We start from the raw sequence: 14426 nt of genomic DNA, 5'->3' as shown, positions 1-14426 counted from the left end.
AAATAATTATTGTGTAAATTTTAATAAATGAATTTTAAACTACTTAACTGCTTTTATATGCAATCAAAATTATCCGGTTTATTCAAAGGAAATAAACCCTTTTTCTTAGATCAAATACAGAGCATTACCTTAGTGCCATGGATATTTGGCTGTGGTGTGGATTCGGCTGGTTGGCCGGGCTTCACATACGATCTCTTAAGAAATCCCGGGATTTTTCGGGATCGGGATTTCCCGAATCCCGGGATTTGTGAAAAAGAATCCCGGGATTTTTCGGGATTAACAAATCCCGAAATATTATGTGATTTTTGATATTTTAGGAAGATTTTTGAAGCACCCAAAATACTTAGAAAGCTAAATTTCAGCATATTTTTTATAATACTAATCTCGCTTCAAATCCAAACGCAGACAGATTTTTTCATTTGAATCGGAGAGCAGCACGTCTCCCTTGCATTAACAGGCTTTTACACAATTTACACTTTTACGAAATTTATGTTCAAGTTATTTTCTAAAGGGGACTAGGGGCAAATGTAGCCCGATTTCCGCAGTACTTTACAGTATAATTTCAGAGTATTTACAACTTATTTTGTGCAAAATTTTATAAGGATTGCCGCATAATCAAGATATTTATGACTGCTCAAACAGTACTCCGGGGGATAATTGTATGGAGCTAGGGGAAATCATGGACCATTTTATTTTAATTTAACGCATTAGTTTTTGATTTGTTATGTTTTTACTTAAATATATTAGAGTAACTTCGGGTAATGTGGACTACCGTTTTGTTTTTTCTAAATTTTGGTTACAATAAATATGGATATTAAAAGAGTTGTGAAGCAATAAATTAGCTAATGTATTCTCTAATGGTTTTTGCAGTTGAAAATTTTTTCCGTTAAAGGATAAAAAATTTATGTGAAAATATTGTAAGGAATCCAAAAATCAGCATTAAAAAAATTGGAGGGTAATATGGACCACTATATGAGGGTAATGTGGACTAGTATTTAATACATAAAATTCATGAACCAGCTAATCATGAATGATTAAAAAATTTAATTTCAATATATTTTTATTAATACAAACTAAAAAATCGCGTTCTTGGCTTAGATAGATAGCTTACAAAGTACATAGTTATTGTCGGGTAATATGGACCAGTAGTACATAATCAAGTAATTTAAGTGGTCCACATTACACGAACTTGGGTTACAGTGGTAAAAAGTTATTTTTACCTAATAATCTAAATGTGCTTAAATTCTTACCAAATATATGCAAAACTACGTGTCCACTTTAACTATATAAAACAACCAAACATTAAATTCTACCAAGTAACTGTACCAAATTTTGTTCTTACTTGAGCCGAAAAAAATGTTGAGCAGGCGCATTAATTTCAATACAAGAATAAAAAGTCAACATGTCAATAACTCATGAAAGCAAATGTGCAATTGTCGTTTCAAACAAATTGTAAAATGTACGACAAATCAGTTTTATCATACCTTCAATAGTTTCTGAAAAAAGACACTGGTCCACATTAGACGCATAGTCCACAATACCCGAAGTTACTCTAATGATATAATAGTTTTTATTGTTGAATTTGATGTTTTTGACGTTTAACTAAAATCCCGAAGTCCCGAAAAATCCCGAAATCCCGAAAAATCCCGGGATCCCGAAAAATCCCGGGGTCCCGAAAAATCCCGGGATCCCGGGATTTACATTTCTAAAATCCCGAATCCCGGGATTTGTAAAACCCAGTCCCGTTTGGCATCCCTAGTATTGATACTTTACAAAAATTGTCTTCTTTTATAGCGTTTAAGCATTATTTCGGTCATGCAAAATTGTATTTCAATTTCTTTCGGCATCAATTCGTATGGTACCCAATTTCCCTGCTTTTGAATGAATACTGCTGCTCACAAACCTTTTGAAATTGCTGCTTAAATAGCTCTCAATTCTTGGTCTTCAAACTTTATTGGTTGGCCTCTGCGATCTTTGTCTTCCGTATCAAAATCACCACTTCCAAGCCGCACAATCCATCTCTCGCACGTTGAAACCTATAGAACACATTCACCATAAGCTTTGGCAAGCAATTGGTGTGCTTCAGCGGCACTTATTTTCAAATTAAAGAGGTAAAGCAAAACTTCCCTCATATGACGCTTTGTTGGTGCAAAATTCGACATTTTCGAATAAAAAAAAAACTTTGTTGTTTACACTTAAATGTTCAATAACTAAATTGACATAAGTATAAGTTATTAAATCGCGTTTAAAAGATATTGTTACGTTTTAACCTTTTCAAAACGTTGGTTTATTTCCTTTAAATAAACCGGATACTTTTGATTGCAAATAAATGTTTGAAAATTGTAACAACTCTTTATTTATTTAAAATGTACAACAACAGAATTAAATAGTCACTCAATGTTTTTTTATACACGTTTATAAATTCGCAGAAATACAGACACACTTTATAATGTACACGAATTCACTTGAAAAACACAACACACTTTAAGGCACTCAGTTGATGTTTATTTGAATAGCGTCTCTGATAAACTCATTAACGACTGCAACCTCTGGCACTATTTATAACACTGCCATCTGCAACTCTAGATTGCTTTTTTACTGTCTAGAGCTCTCTAATACATACGCCATCTGTGGTGTACTTTCTACAATGTTCTTTAACTGAATATTCGAATTCGAATATACGGTCGCAGCAAACAGCGTTGCCATACTTACGATCAAAGGTCAACTGAAAGCTTTTATTCAATGTTAATAATGCCCACAGATATGTTAAAGTTTGCTATTACAGCACTGTTATTTGAAAGCATTATGCTACTTTTAAATCAGCCATTAAAATCGTTATATTTGAATTCAAGTACAATTTCGTAACAATATGTCATCTGTTGCAAATTCCGCATTTTTAAGTCATACACCAAATACTAATACTTGAATTCAAGTAAAATTCCAACAATATTTTCAAATGCTTGAATTTTTAGGTTATTTACATATGTTCATTGGGTAAAATTTTATTTGAAACTATTTAAAAATTATGAGTTTTCTACATGTTTTTTTTATTCTTACCCCAACTATATTGACAGCTTTTTCAAAACTATAATTTTCCATGGAATAAATAAAGATACACAGATATTTTTGTAACTCTGAGATGTGGTAAATCACGTCTCTTCACAATTTATCTGTTTTTATTTTTATACTAGTCGATTGTATTTTTAAAATAAAAAAAATGCCTTCATCATTATTAAAATATCACAACAAATTCAACCTACTCTCAAAAAGAATCGACTCGCTAAATAGCTTTACAAACATAAACACAAGCAGACAGACAGACAAGATACTTTAAAGATGATGCTGGACCGGAGGAGTTTCTGATTAGTTTTTTTTTATTTTTGTTTGTCTTGTCAGTATTTTACATTGTTTCGTTGTTGTTGATCGTCTGCGTAAAAATTTCAATATTTAATTCTTTTGAAAAACTATACGTTTAAAAGGGTTTGTCGGCTTTTCCACACACATGTGGACTCAACTCAATACAAGTCAACTCCACTCTATCGCAACTAAAGTCATCTCACACCAACAAAAAAAAAACCTAAACAAAGGCTGTTTATTTGAAGATCACTTGTTTTTTAGCATTGTACTCTCATATGAACGGCGACAACATGTGAAAAAAAAAATAAATAAATTTTTCATCCATGGGGTTGATCGGTTGTTCTGAACCGTGTGGAATGTTTTTACACACAAAAGTGTGTGTTGCATGTTTATTAAGTATTTTTTGTTTGTACACAATGTCTTTAGAGCCAGGCTTAAACTGTACATGAGTAGGATGTCTTTCAGTTAACATGTCTGCTCAACCAACCAGGTCTCTGTGTATGTGTTAAACTATAAATTAAACATTTTCAAACAAATTGGTCGTTTTTTTTTAAAGATTTATTTTTAGAAAATATTAAATGCAAGTGCATACATACTTGTGCAGACATTTATAAAATTTATAACCAATTGGTATGCCATGCCTGACTACTAGATGTCAGGGGTATTGATAATAACACGTCCTGTTGAATTAAATCATGTTGAAGATTTTCTACGCCAGATACCAGCACTAAAGAGAATTTTGAAAAAAAAAACACACACACACTAAAAGCCTAGAACTTTAAATATTAGTGGTATAAAATTAAAATATTTGCCTTAAAAATGCGGATCAACAAGGTTTTTTGCTTCGAAAATCTCAAATTTTGTACCAACAAAGCTTGCTTATGATGCATGTGTTCCATCGCTTTCAACGGACGAGAGATGGTTTGTGCGGTTCAGAAGTTGTGATTTTGACACGGAAGACAAATATCGCCTTTCTTAATCTTTCCACATGTTTCTAATGCAACCGTATCAAACTGGAACTTGAGCACATTAAATGGTGTGGTGCCATCAAAACTAGGAGCCTTTATTCTACCCGATCTAAGTGTTTAATAGTTTCTTTGACTTCAGCTTTAACCTCAGCACGAAGTTTCTCGTTGTCGGCAAGAAGTTTCTCATTGTTGACTCTAGATGTTTCTTGAACTTCAGCTAACAGCTTCTCGTTGTTGATTTTATAAGTTTCCCGAACTTCAGCTAACAGCTTCTCGTTGTTGACTTTAGAAGCTTCTTGAACTTCTCTAGAATTTTCTTGAACTTCTGCTTTAACTTCCGAGACAAGTTTCTCGTTGGCTGTTTCCATTTTTTCCATCATAGCCGCGAACATTGTGCTTAAATCCAGGCTGCTCGTTGTTGAACGTGTAGAAACTTCCATTTCTTCCTTATACTCGAATTCGTAAGCACCGATGTCAATATCACGCCGCTTGAATTCGTCTATCAGTCGATTCTACAATTCTGCCTTGTTACCTGCTGTTGATAGCTCCAACTTACTCAATTCTTTCTTGAGTTGTTCAACTTTTAGTTCCTCAAACTTCATGCTTATTATTTTGCAATCCCACTTCTGACACCAATTGTTACGTTTTAACCTTTTCAAAACGTTGGTTTATTTCCTTTAAATAAACCGGATACTTTTGATTGCAAATAAAAGCCGTTTCGTAGTTTAAAAATTGTAACAACTCTTTATTTATTTAAAATGTACAACAACCACAGAATTAAATAGCCCCTCAATGTTTTTTATACACGTTTATAAATTCGCAGAAATACAGACACACTTTATAATGTACACGAATTCACTTGAAAAACACAGCACACTTTAAGGCACTCAGTTGATGTTTATTCGAAAAGCGTATCTGATAAACTCACTAACGACTGCAACCTCTGCCACTATTTATAACACTGCCATCTGCACTCTCGATTGCTCTTTAACTGTCAAAGCTCGAATATACGGTCGCAGCAAACAGCGTTGCCATACTTACGATCAATGGTCAACTGAAAGCTTTTATTCAATGTTAATAATGCCCACAGATATGTTACAGTTTGAGAGACACTGCTTTCAAATAGCATTATGCAACTTTAAATCAGCCGTTAAAATCGTTATATTTGAATTCAAGTTCAATTTCGTAACAATATTAAGCAATAGGTAAAAGTCGCAAATTTTTAATGATTATACCCTTCACCATGAGTGGCAAGGGAATATATAAGTTTGTCATTCCGTTTGTAATTTCTACATTTTTCATTTGTGATCCCACAAAGTATATACATTCTGAATTGTTATAGATATCGCAGTCGATATAGCCATGTCCGTCTGTATGTTGAAATCAACTTTCCGTAGCCCACAAATAACTTACATACATGATTCATACGTCAATATATCCGCTATTGATCCGTTTCGGTTGCTGTTAAAAATCGAGAAAATCGGCCCATAAATGGCTAAGATATGAGAAAAAACCAGAAGAACCTCGATTTTTTACCAATTTTATATTTATATCTGGATTACTAAGTCATTAATATAGACTTATCTTATGACAGATATTTCAAAGACCTTTGTAACGACGTATAAATCATGAAAAATATTTCTAAACCCAATTTTTTTTTCACCAAAATAAATTTTAATAAATAAATAAAAATTTAACAAAAAAAAATCTTTTTTAAAAAGTTTTTAAAATTTATTTTTTTTTAAATTTTGTTTACAAACAAATATTTAAAATTTTTATTTTAATGTATAATTAGGTGAAGGGCATATAAGATTTGGCACAGCCGAATATAGCTCTCTTGTTTCAAATTTTGATCGGACTTCTTCAAGAACCTAATGTTAGTATACATAAGTTTTTAGATTTTTATACTTTCATTGCCAATTTGCAAACAGATTTTCAATATTATTAAGAAAATTAGCCCTCCTATTTTTATACCGTTCACCTTCGTGAGAAGGGTATATATAAGTTCGTCATTCCATTTGTAATTTCTACATTTTTCATTTGCGACCCTATAAAGTATATATATTCTGGATCGTTATAGATAGCGGAGTCGATTAAGCCATGTCCGTCTGTGTGTCTGTCTGTTGAAATCAATTATCTGAAGACCCCAGATATCTTCGGGATCCAAATCTTCAATAATTCTGTCAGACATGTTTTCGAGAAGTTAAAAATCAGCAAAATCGGTCCATAAATAACGGAGATATGAGCAAAAAACCGGGACAACATCTATTTTTGATCTATATCTGGATTACTAAGTCATTAATATAGACAATATGGATATCTAATGATAGATATTTCAAAGTCCATTGCAACGATGTAGATAAGGCTATAGTAAGTTGGACCTACAATGGGTCAAAATCGGGAAACATATTTTTTAATCCGAATTTTTTTTTCATCAAAAATTTTTTTTTAAAAAATTAAAAAAACAAAAAAAATCAATTTTGTTTACCTAAAAATATTTAAACAAATTTATTTTAAAGTATAATTTGGTGAAGGGTATATAAGATTCGGCACAGCCGAATATAGCTCTCTTACTTGTTTTAAATTATCTTTTTACTCCGAAAAATTAAATAGTCTCCTTTTAGTTCCATTTTATACATTATTTCAAAATCTCCTTTAAACTATAAAAAAAGAATAATACAAATAATTCATATTACAGAGATACATTCTATATTAAGATATTATTTACAATAACCTTGAATTAATTCAATTTCAAATTCAACTACACATCTACTAAACAAACTAATATCATAATTCAAATTCTATAGAACTTCAAAACACCCACTACTTTTAACGCTTTTATTTTGTTTCACTATAGCAAAACCAGAATACTTTTAAATAAAGCAAATTTTGTATCTATACATAAATAAATAAAATAAATATACAACGCCTTCTTTGAAATCATAAAATCGTATACATGCGCATAAATTAATTACCAACCATCAAAAACACAATATTTAATTTACCAACAATGGCGCGATCCACAACGACTCCATGAATTGGAATGACTAATAAAACAATCGAAGAACAAAATCTTAGCAAGAAACCACAAACAACAACAAATGTTTAGAGTAGAATTAGAATTCCTACAAGGAAAAAAAAATAACGGAACAGTGGAACGAAAAGACAAATGAAATTTGGTTAAAAATTTTGAAATTCTGAGCTGACTTTTTTAATTTTTTAATATAAATTATTTAAAAATTTAATTCCAGTCTGGAACGGAAAGACTGCACAGCGTTTTTCGATTTTTATCAGAAACAAACGATTTGCTATTAAGCTCCTATTTATTCGTGCCAAAAACCTGCAAATTTTATTTATTTTTAGAAATTCTTTTATAGGGAGGATACAAAAATGTCCGACATGGCACCTTAACCGTTCCCAATTTTTTTTAAATTCTCTTTCGTTTGCCTTTTATCGAAAATGTATTCAAAGTATTGGCTATTGTTAGCTATGACTTTTTCCCATCTTTCTGGCCAAGAACGAATCAAGCCAATTTCGTATACTCTGTTCTGAAGTATCCCCGAGAGTGGCATTTGCATCGATCGAGACAAATAGTAGTCGGACAGAACACGTCGTGGACTATAAAGCGGTTGAGCCAAAACTTCTCAACCATTTCTTTCTAAATACTTTTTAACAGATATTGCAAAATGTGGCCGATCGTTGTCATGATGAAATATTACGGTTTCATTTTTGGGCCTTTTTCGGCCAATTCTCACTTTAAACGAATCAGTTGCATTCGGTACCGGTTGCCTGTAATGATCTGGTCAGATTTCAGTAGCTCATAATAGATATGACCCTTTTACTCCCACCAAATACAAAGAATTACCTTAGCGACATGGATATTTGGCTTTGGTGTCGATTCGGCTGGTTGGCCGGGCTTCACATACGATCTCTTACGCATCGTGTTATCGTAATGGATCCATTTTCATTGCAAGTATGATTAGGTTCAAAATTGTTTTTATATATCGTTTAAGCATCATTTTGGACATGCAAAATCGTCTTTCAAGGACTTCAATTCGTACTGTGCCAGATTTCCCAGCTTTTGGATGAATCTTACTGCAAATGTTTTGAAATTGCTTTCAGTTTTACAACAATCTTCATGGAGCAATGCCTCCAATTCTTGATCTTCAAACTTTTTTGGCTGGCCTGGGCGATCTTTGTCTTCCGTGTCAAAATCACCACTTCTGAACCTAACAACCATTATTATAATGAAGTATTTTCTTTTAAAATTATCAAGAAAATATCGAGAAATAATTTTGTCAGTAATATTTAAATAATATCTCACTACCCCTCCCACTGTGTTACCTTATACGTTTAAGAACCTTTGCCATATTTGTGTCTGAACAAAAACCAAACCAAATCTAACGGAATATCAATAATACGATTTAATGACGTCAAATATTGATAACAACAAACGTGTCTTGATTGGTGTCTTAGAGACCTCATTCTTTGAAAAAACATGCTTAGAGGATTTCCTTTCTTAAAAATAAAAAATTCTATAAAGAATTATTTAAATACACACATGAAATTACATGTTATTTTAAATGTTTTGTTTCTGTTTTTATTAATGTATTTTGCCCATAGTTTTAAGACGTTTGAATATTGAGTCAACTTAATTGGCATATACTTGTTTGAAACTCATAATTATTATTGAATGATTGATGGTAATCAAATGCCAATAGACTGTGTTCTTTCTACCCACAATTTTGAAGACTTAAAAAGAGTTTGTAAAGGTTAATTTTCTTATAATTCTTAGTCATTGTTTTTTAAACAAGATAAATAATTTGCTAAAATAAAAAATTAAGATTTCTTTTATTTCTAAGAATTAAAGAAAAAAGTTTTCTTTTTTTTTTTGTTACAACACGCGAACTCTTAAATTAAAAGTATTAAATAGTTCATCAACCCTTTGACAAAATTAAAAGTTCAAAATTAAAGTTCATATGTATTTGAATTGCAGCACAGAGACATGCAATTTGTTGTGACAACCAAATTTGTTCGCAACCGATTTTTTGTTTAAATCACAAAACATTAGTTAAAACTAGACTAGGGTGTATCAAAAAATTTAATTTTACGTTTCAAATTTCCCTTTAATATAATATATACAGCCCAATTATGAATAACAATTCCCAGGGAATTTTTTCCCTATTCCCTGTTCCCTTATTCTAAATAAAATCTCCCAGGGAAATTTTTCCCTTTTCTCTATTCCCTTATTCTAAATAAACTTCGAAAATGGGAAAATTTTCCCCGGGAAAAAAGTAGGTATTACGAATGTCAATTATAGGGAGAATGTGATAACAAATTTTAAAAATAATTCCGCCAAAAAATTGCAAGGGAGTTGTGCCAAAAATGTAAGTATTTTAGTTTTTTTTATTAAAAATAAATATTAATGCATTCCTTATTTTCAGGTCTAAAACAACTAATAAGAAACAGTTGGAGATGCTTCTGGATGCAATGCAAACCCACCCAGGTATTGCTTGTGGGATGTATAAAGGAAGCAAGGAGGAATTAAATAGATTTTGGCGCAATTTGGAGGCGGAATTGAATTCTGCAGGGCCACCACAAAAAAGTGTTTCGGAGTGGAAGAAGGTATGTGTAATGAAATTTTCACTCAATGGTATACATTAATGATAAAAGTGCAAAATATTTTCAGGTATGGTGTGATCAAAAAAAGTATGTTCGGCAGAAGGCCGGGCAAAACCTCAAATCAAGTAAAGGAACTGGTGGAGGCCCGAATATGGAGCAGAAGTTTTCTGGTATTGAGGAGGCCATTTACAACTTGGTTGGGATGAAGGAGTCGGTTGAAGGTGTAGCCGACAAGTTTGGATTAGGCGGTTATTATAAAAACACCAACAAACAAACAGAAACAAATATTGAAAATATATTGGAGGAAATTTTAGTGGCCGACGATGATTCAAATGAAATACAGAAAGAGTGTCCATCTCAGCCACCGGCGAAAAAAATTAAAAAGACACCAATTGGACTGCCCCCACAGGTTTCCTCTGCCGATATCCTTGCAGAAGAAATCGGTATTCAAAAGAATATGCTGCAAGTAATGAAAGAGCAGCAACAAACCACCAAAAAAATTTATCGTTCCATAGACCGGCTTTACGACTTGAAGAAAGAGGAATTACAAGAGCAAAAGCGGCATAATTTGGTGATGGAAAAGTTAAGGCTTACTGAAGTTCAGGATAAAATTGAAAAAAACAGAAGACTGTTAGAGTTGGAAAATTTGAAATACAACGTGAATCAGAAGAGATAAAATGTGATATAGTAGTTTTAAGGTGAACTGAAGCTGTGAATTAGTTTTGTTTTTGTATTTTTTAATATTAGTTTTATTGTTTTTATTTTTTTAAGTTATTTTATAGTTTTTATTAGTACTTTAAATATTAGTTTTTAAATGGTTTTATAGTTTTTTTTTCTATAAAATGCAATAGAAGTACCTGCATATATGAACTCTTTTTTATAGTTTTAAAATATTATTTTTGTTTTGTTTATTTTTTTCTTTTTAGTTTTTTAAGAATGTTTTTTGTTTTTTAATAAATATACAATTATATTGTATAAAAACATATAAGTGGCGTGTATTTCTTTACTCCAAAAAAAATTATAAATTATTTCCAATATTATTCCTAATATTTTGGGCTGCAGACAAATACTGTTGTGAGGCTAAGGACACAACATCACTCTCTTGTATAGAAAAATGATCTAAATTGTCCATATCATTTGCAATTGTATTGCATTTAAAATAAATGCAGATGTTATGCAACGCACAACAAACATTTATTATTTTCGCTGCCTTTTTTGGAGCGTAGTGCAGCTCTCTAGCACCAATTGTGCACCTCCATCTATTTTTGAGGACACCATTGGTACGCTCAATTACATTGCGGGCCTTTACATGCATTTCATTAAATTTCATTGCGGCCGATCCCTCCTCTGGAGTTCTATGAGGTGTCATAAGCCACGGTTCCAGAGGATATCCTGCGTCGCCTATTAAAAAAATATTTATATACATACGTAGTTAATACATGAATATTATTTAACATTTAAAATCTTACCAAGCAGCCAATAATTGTTGCAGCCTCTCAGATATTCCTGCTCAAGATGTAGTCGCAATTCGCCGGTATTCCAAATAAATGAATCATGGCACGCACCAGGATGGGAAGCATCAACGTATAGAATCCTCAGCTCATGATCACATACCTTTCAACAATATTTAAATTTTTTTATTAAATATTAGTTATTGATCTTTCTGAAAGCACTTACCAGCATTACATTTAAACTGTAGTACCCCTTCCTGTTATAATACAAATGCTTATTATTAGAGGGAGCAATAATACGGACATGCGTGCCGTCAACGCATCCCATAACACTAGGAATGCCGTGCTTTATATACATTGCCAAAGCTATTTTTCTTTTTTCTTCATCAGTTTTAGGGAAAGTTATCCAATTTGTACATAGATGCTCTTCAAATATGTCTATCACTTCTGTTAGGACTTTGCTCAGACTACATTGAGCCAGGGACACGTCGCAATCTTTCCCTATACCTGTTTGGTACCCACCTTCGGCAAAGAAACGCAATGTTGCACTTAGTTTCACTAGTGGGGATACTGCGAACGACTTCATTCTAGGCTGACAGTGCGACGTTAACACATCCAGCAGATATGTAAAGGCCGGCTTATTCACCCTGTAATACTTTTCAAACCTTTGAATAGTAAAAGAAAAATTCTCATTACTAAAATGAACAAATATGTATAGTAGCATCTTCATATACTTACAATGTTTGCGGCAACTCAAGTGGGTTTGAGTCATCACGCAACTCTCTTCTTGCAATCCTTTGAACATTTTTGGATTGTTGCTGTTCTTCAGCTTCTGCTTCTTCAGCTACTATTCGAACTGCTACACTAAACATTTTGTTTTATTTCAAATTAATACTTTTTTACTTTATACGCTTGTTGTTTACAAAAATGTTTAGCGAGTTTTAAATTAAAACAAAACAGCTGAAAGCAAAACAGCTGATTGCGAAAATTCGAAATTCCCTTTCCCATAATACTATTCTCCCCGTCTGTTTAGAATAAGGGAATTTTATTCCCGGGAAAAATGAATTCCCAGGGAACTCATTTCCCCGGGAATATTTATAATTGGGCTGATAGTTAACTGTATAAAGTTTTAGAAGTATACTCAAAATTTGGGACGTTTTGACGACGCTGCCTTTAATATAAATCGGCTAGAGCCATGTAAACTTTTATTAATATCCAACTATCCGTTTAATAATGACAGATTCATAAAAAAACAAGTAAGAGAGCTATATTCGGCTGTGCCGAATCTTATATATCCTTCACCAAATTATACTTCAAAATACAAATTTTAAATATTTTTAGGTAAAAACAAATTTTTTTTTCCAACGTTGTTTTTTTCATTTATTGGAAACATATTTTTTCGAATTGTTATTTTAAATTTTAAAATTTTTTATTTTAAATTTTAAAAAAATTTGTGTTAAAATTTTTTTTTACCGATTTTGACCCATTGTAGGTCCAACTTACTATGGTCTTATATACGTCGTTGCAAAGGCCTTTGAAATATCTATCATTAGATATTCATATTGTCTATATTAATGACTTACCCCCATTTTCTCAATCTCTGGTTATTTTTTATCGTGACAATTAACTGACGATTAATCCAGATATAGGTAAAAACAAGTAAGAAAGTATGGTCGGTCAAGCCCGACCATATAATACCCTACACTAAGTAAAAGAGCAAAAATATTTTTCTTTTAAAATTTCAATAATATACATATATTTTTGAGTGATTTTCGGAAGTGGGCCTTATATGGGAGCTATGACCTATTTTGGACCGATCAGCATGAAATTAGGTCGTGTGGTTTATGTCTATATTAAAGTTAACTATGTTGAATTTTGTATGTATACCAAAATTTTTAAGCGATTTATGCACGTTAAAGTGATTTTCGGAAGCGGGTCTATATGGGAGCTATGACTAATTATGGACCGATCGTAACAAAATTTGGTGACATGAATTTTGTATATATAAAACTTATTTAGAGCGGAATTTGTAGAGATACATATATAAATTAAACATTTATGACCGATAAAGTCCAATTTCGGAAGGACATTTGTATGGTGGCTAGGTGAAATAATGGACCGATTTTAGCCAGTTTCGAATAATATGTACCAAATTTTATCGAAATATCTTCAAAATTGCGACCTGTACTCTGCGCACAAGGTTTACATGGACAGCCAGCCAGACGGACGGACGAACATCGTTTAATCGACTCTGAAATTGATTCTAAGTCGATCGGCATACTTTAAGGTGGGTGTTAGACTAATTTTTTTGGGCGTTACAAACATCTACATAACAGCATAATACCCTCCCCACTATGGTGGTGTAGGGTATAAATAGGTCAAAAATCGAGGTTGCCCTGGTTTTTTTCTCATATCTCAGCCATTTGTGGACCGATTTTGCTGATTTTAAATAGGAAACTCGAAAGCATGTCTGACAGAATTGAAGATTTGGTTCCCGAAGATATCTGGGGTCTTTAGAAAATTGATTTCAACAGACAGACGGACATGGCTTAATCGACTCCGCTATCTATAAGGATCCAGAATATATACACCTAATAGGGTCGGAAAATTATATTGCGGAAATTACAAACGGAATGACAAACATATATATAGTATACCCTTCTCACGAAGGTGAAGGGTATAAAAATATACACGAGGTGGCCAACTTCGGAGGACTGGATTCATTCCATAAAACCATTCCCAACATCTAATTATTTAGCTTCATTCAAAACAGAACTTCGAATTAATTAATTAAATTTGAGCTTAATTCAGAATTAAATATGTCAGCCATTTATTACATAAATCCATTTCATTCAAAGGCTTTAATTTAAATAAAATTCATTATTCGTTGAATTAATTCATAACAGAATTTACACAACTTTTGAATGATTTAATTTTTATTGATTCAAATCTAATACAAATTGAATTAAAATATATTTTCTTAATTCAGTTGTGTTTAGGTTTTAATCATTTCCAAAATGAAATCCAT

At 32.1% G+C, this 14426-nt stretch overlaps 2 protein-coding genes across 2 annotated transcripts; one reads left to right on the top strand and one right to left on the bottom strand.

Moving 5' to 3' along the window:
• The first annotated feature begins 9546 nt into the window (after nucleotides 1–9546).
• On the top strand, nucleotides 9547–10698 carry LOC135962375 (uncharacterized). Its single transcript, XM_065514275.1, has 3 exons — nucleotides 9547–9712; nucleotides 9770–9950; nucleotides 10015–10698. Coding segments are annotated over exons 1-3 (792 nt in total). The 5' UTR covers nucleotides 9547–9710; the 3' UTR covers nucleotides 10624–10698.
• Nucleotides 10699–10787: 89 nt separating this feature from the next.
• LOC135962010 (putative nuclease HARBI1) lies at nucleotides 10788–12292 on the bottom strand. The gene is made up of 4 exons (XM_065513685.1): nucleotides 12137–12292; nucleotides 11625–12063; nucleotides 11417–11561; nucleotides 10788–11348 (listed from the first exon to the last, which is right to left on the bottom strand). The coding sequence occupies exons 1-4, from the start codon at nucleotides 12268–12270 to the stop codon at nucleotides 10966–10968; spliced, it is 1101 nt and encodes a 366-aa protein (XP_065369757.1). The 5' UTR covers nucleotides 12271–12292; the 3' UTR covers nucleotides 10788–10965.
• Between the last annotated feature and the right edge of the window lie 2134 nt (nucleotides 12293–14426).

This window comes from Calliphora vicina, chromosome 5 (genome assembly GCF_958450345.1).
Source record: "Calliphora vicina chromosome 5, idCalVici1.1, whole genome shotgun sequence".
Lineage (NCBI taxonomy): Eukaryota > Metazoa > Arthropoda > Insecta > Diptera > Calliphoridae > Calliphora > Calliphora vicina.
This window is presented reverse-complemented; position numbering and strand designations above follow the sequence as displayed.

Excerpts from the sequence above, each read along its gene's own strand:
- LOC135962375 (XM_065514275.1), top strand. Across the intron at positions 9,951-10,014 it reads GTGTTTCGGAGTGGAAGAAG|GTATGGTGTGATCAAAAAAA; the intron begins GTATGTGTAATG and ends AAATATTTTCAG.
- LOC135962010 (XM_065513685.1), bottom strand. The coding sequence starts at position 12,270 with ATGTTTAGTGTAGCAGTTCGAATAGTAGCTGAAGAAGCAGAAGCTGAA. Across the intron at positions 11,562-11,624 it reads ACAGTTTAAATGTAATGCTG|GTATGTGATCATGAGCTGAG; the intron begins GTAAGTGCTTTC and ends TATTGTTGAAAG. Across the intron at positions 11,349-11,416 it reads CAACAATTATTGGCTGCTTG|GCGACGCAGGATATCCTCTG; the intron begins GTAAGATTTTAA and ends TTTTTTTAATAG.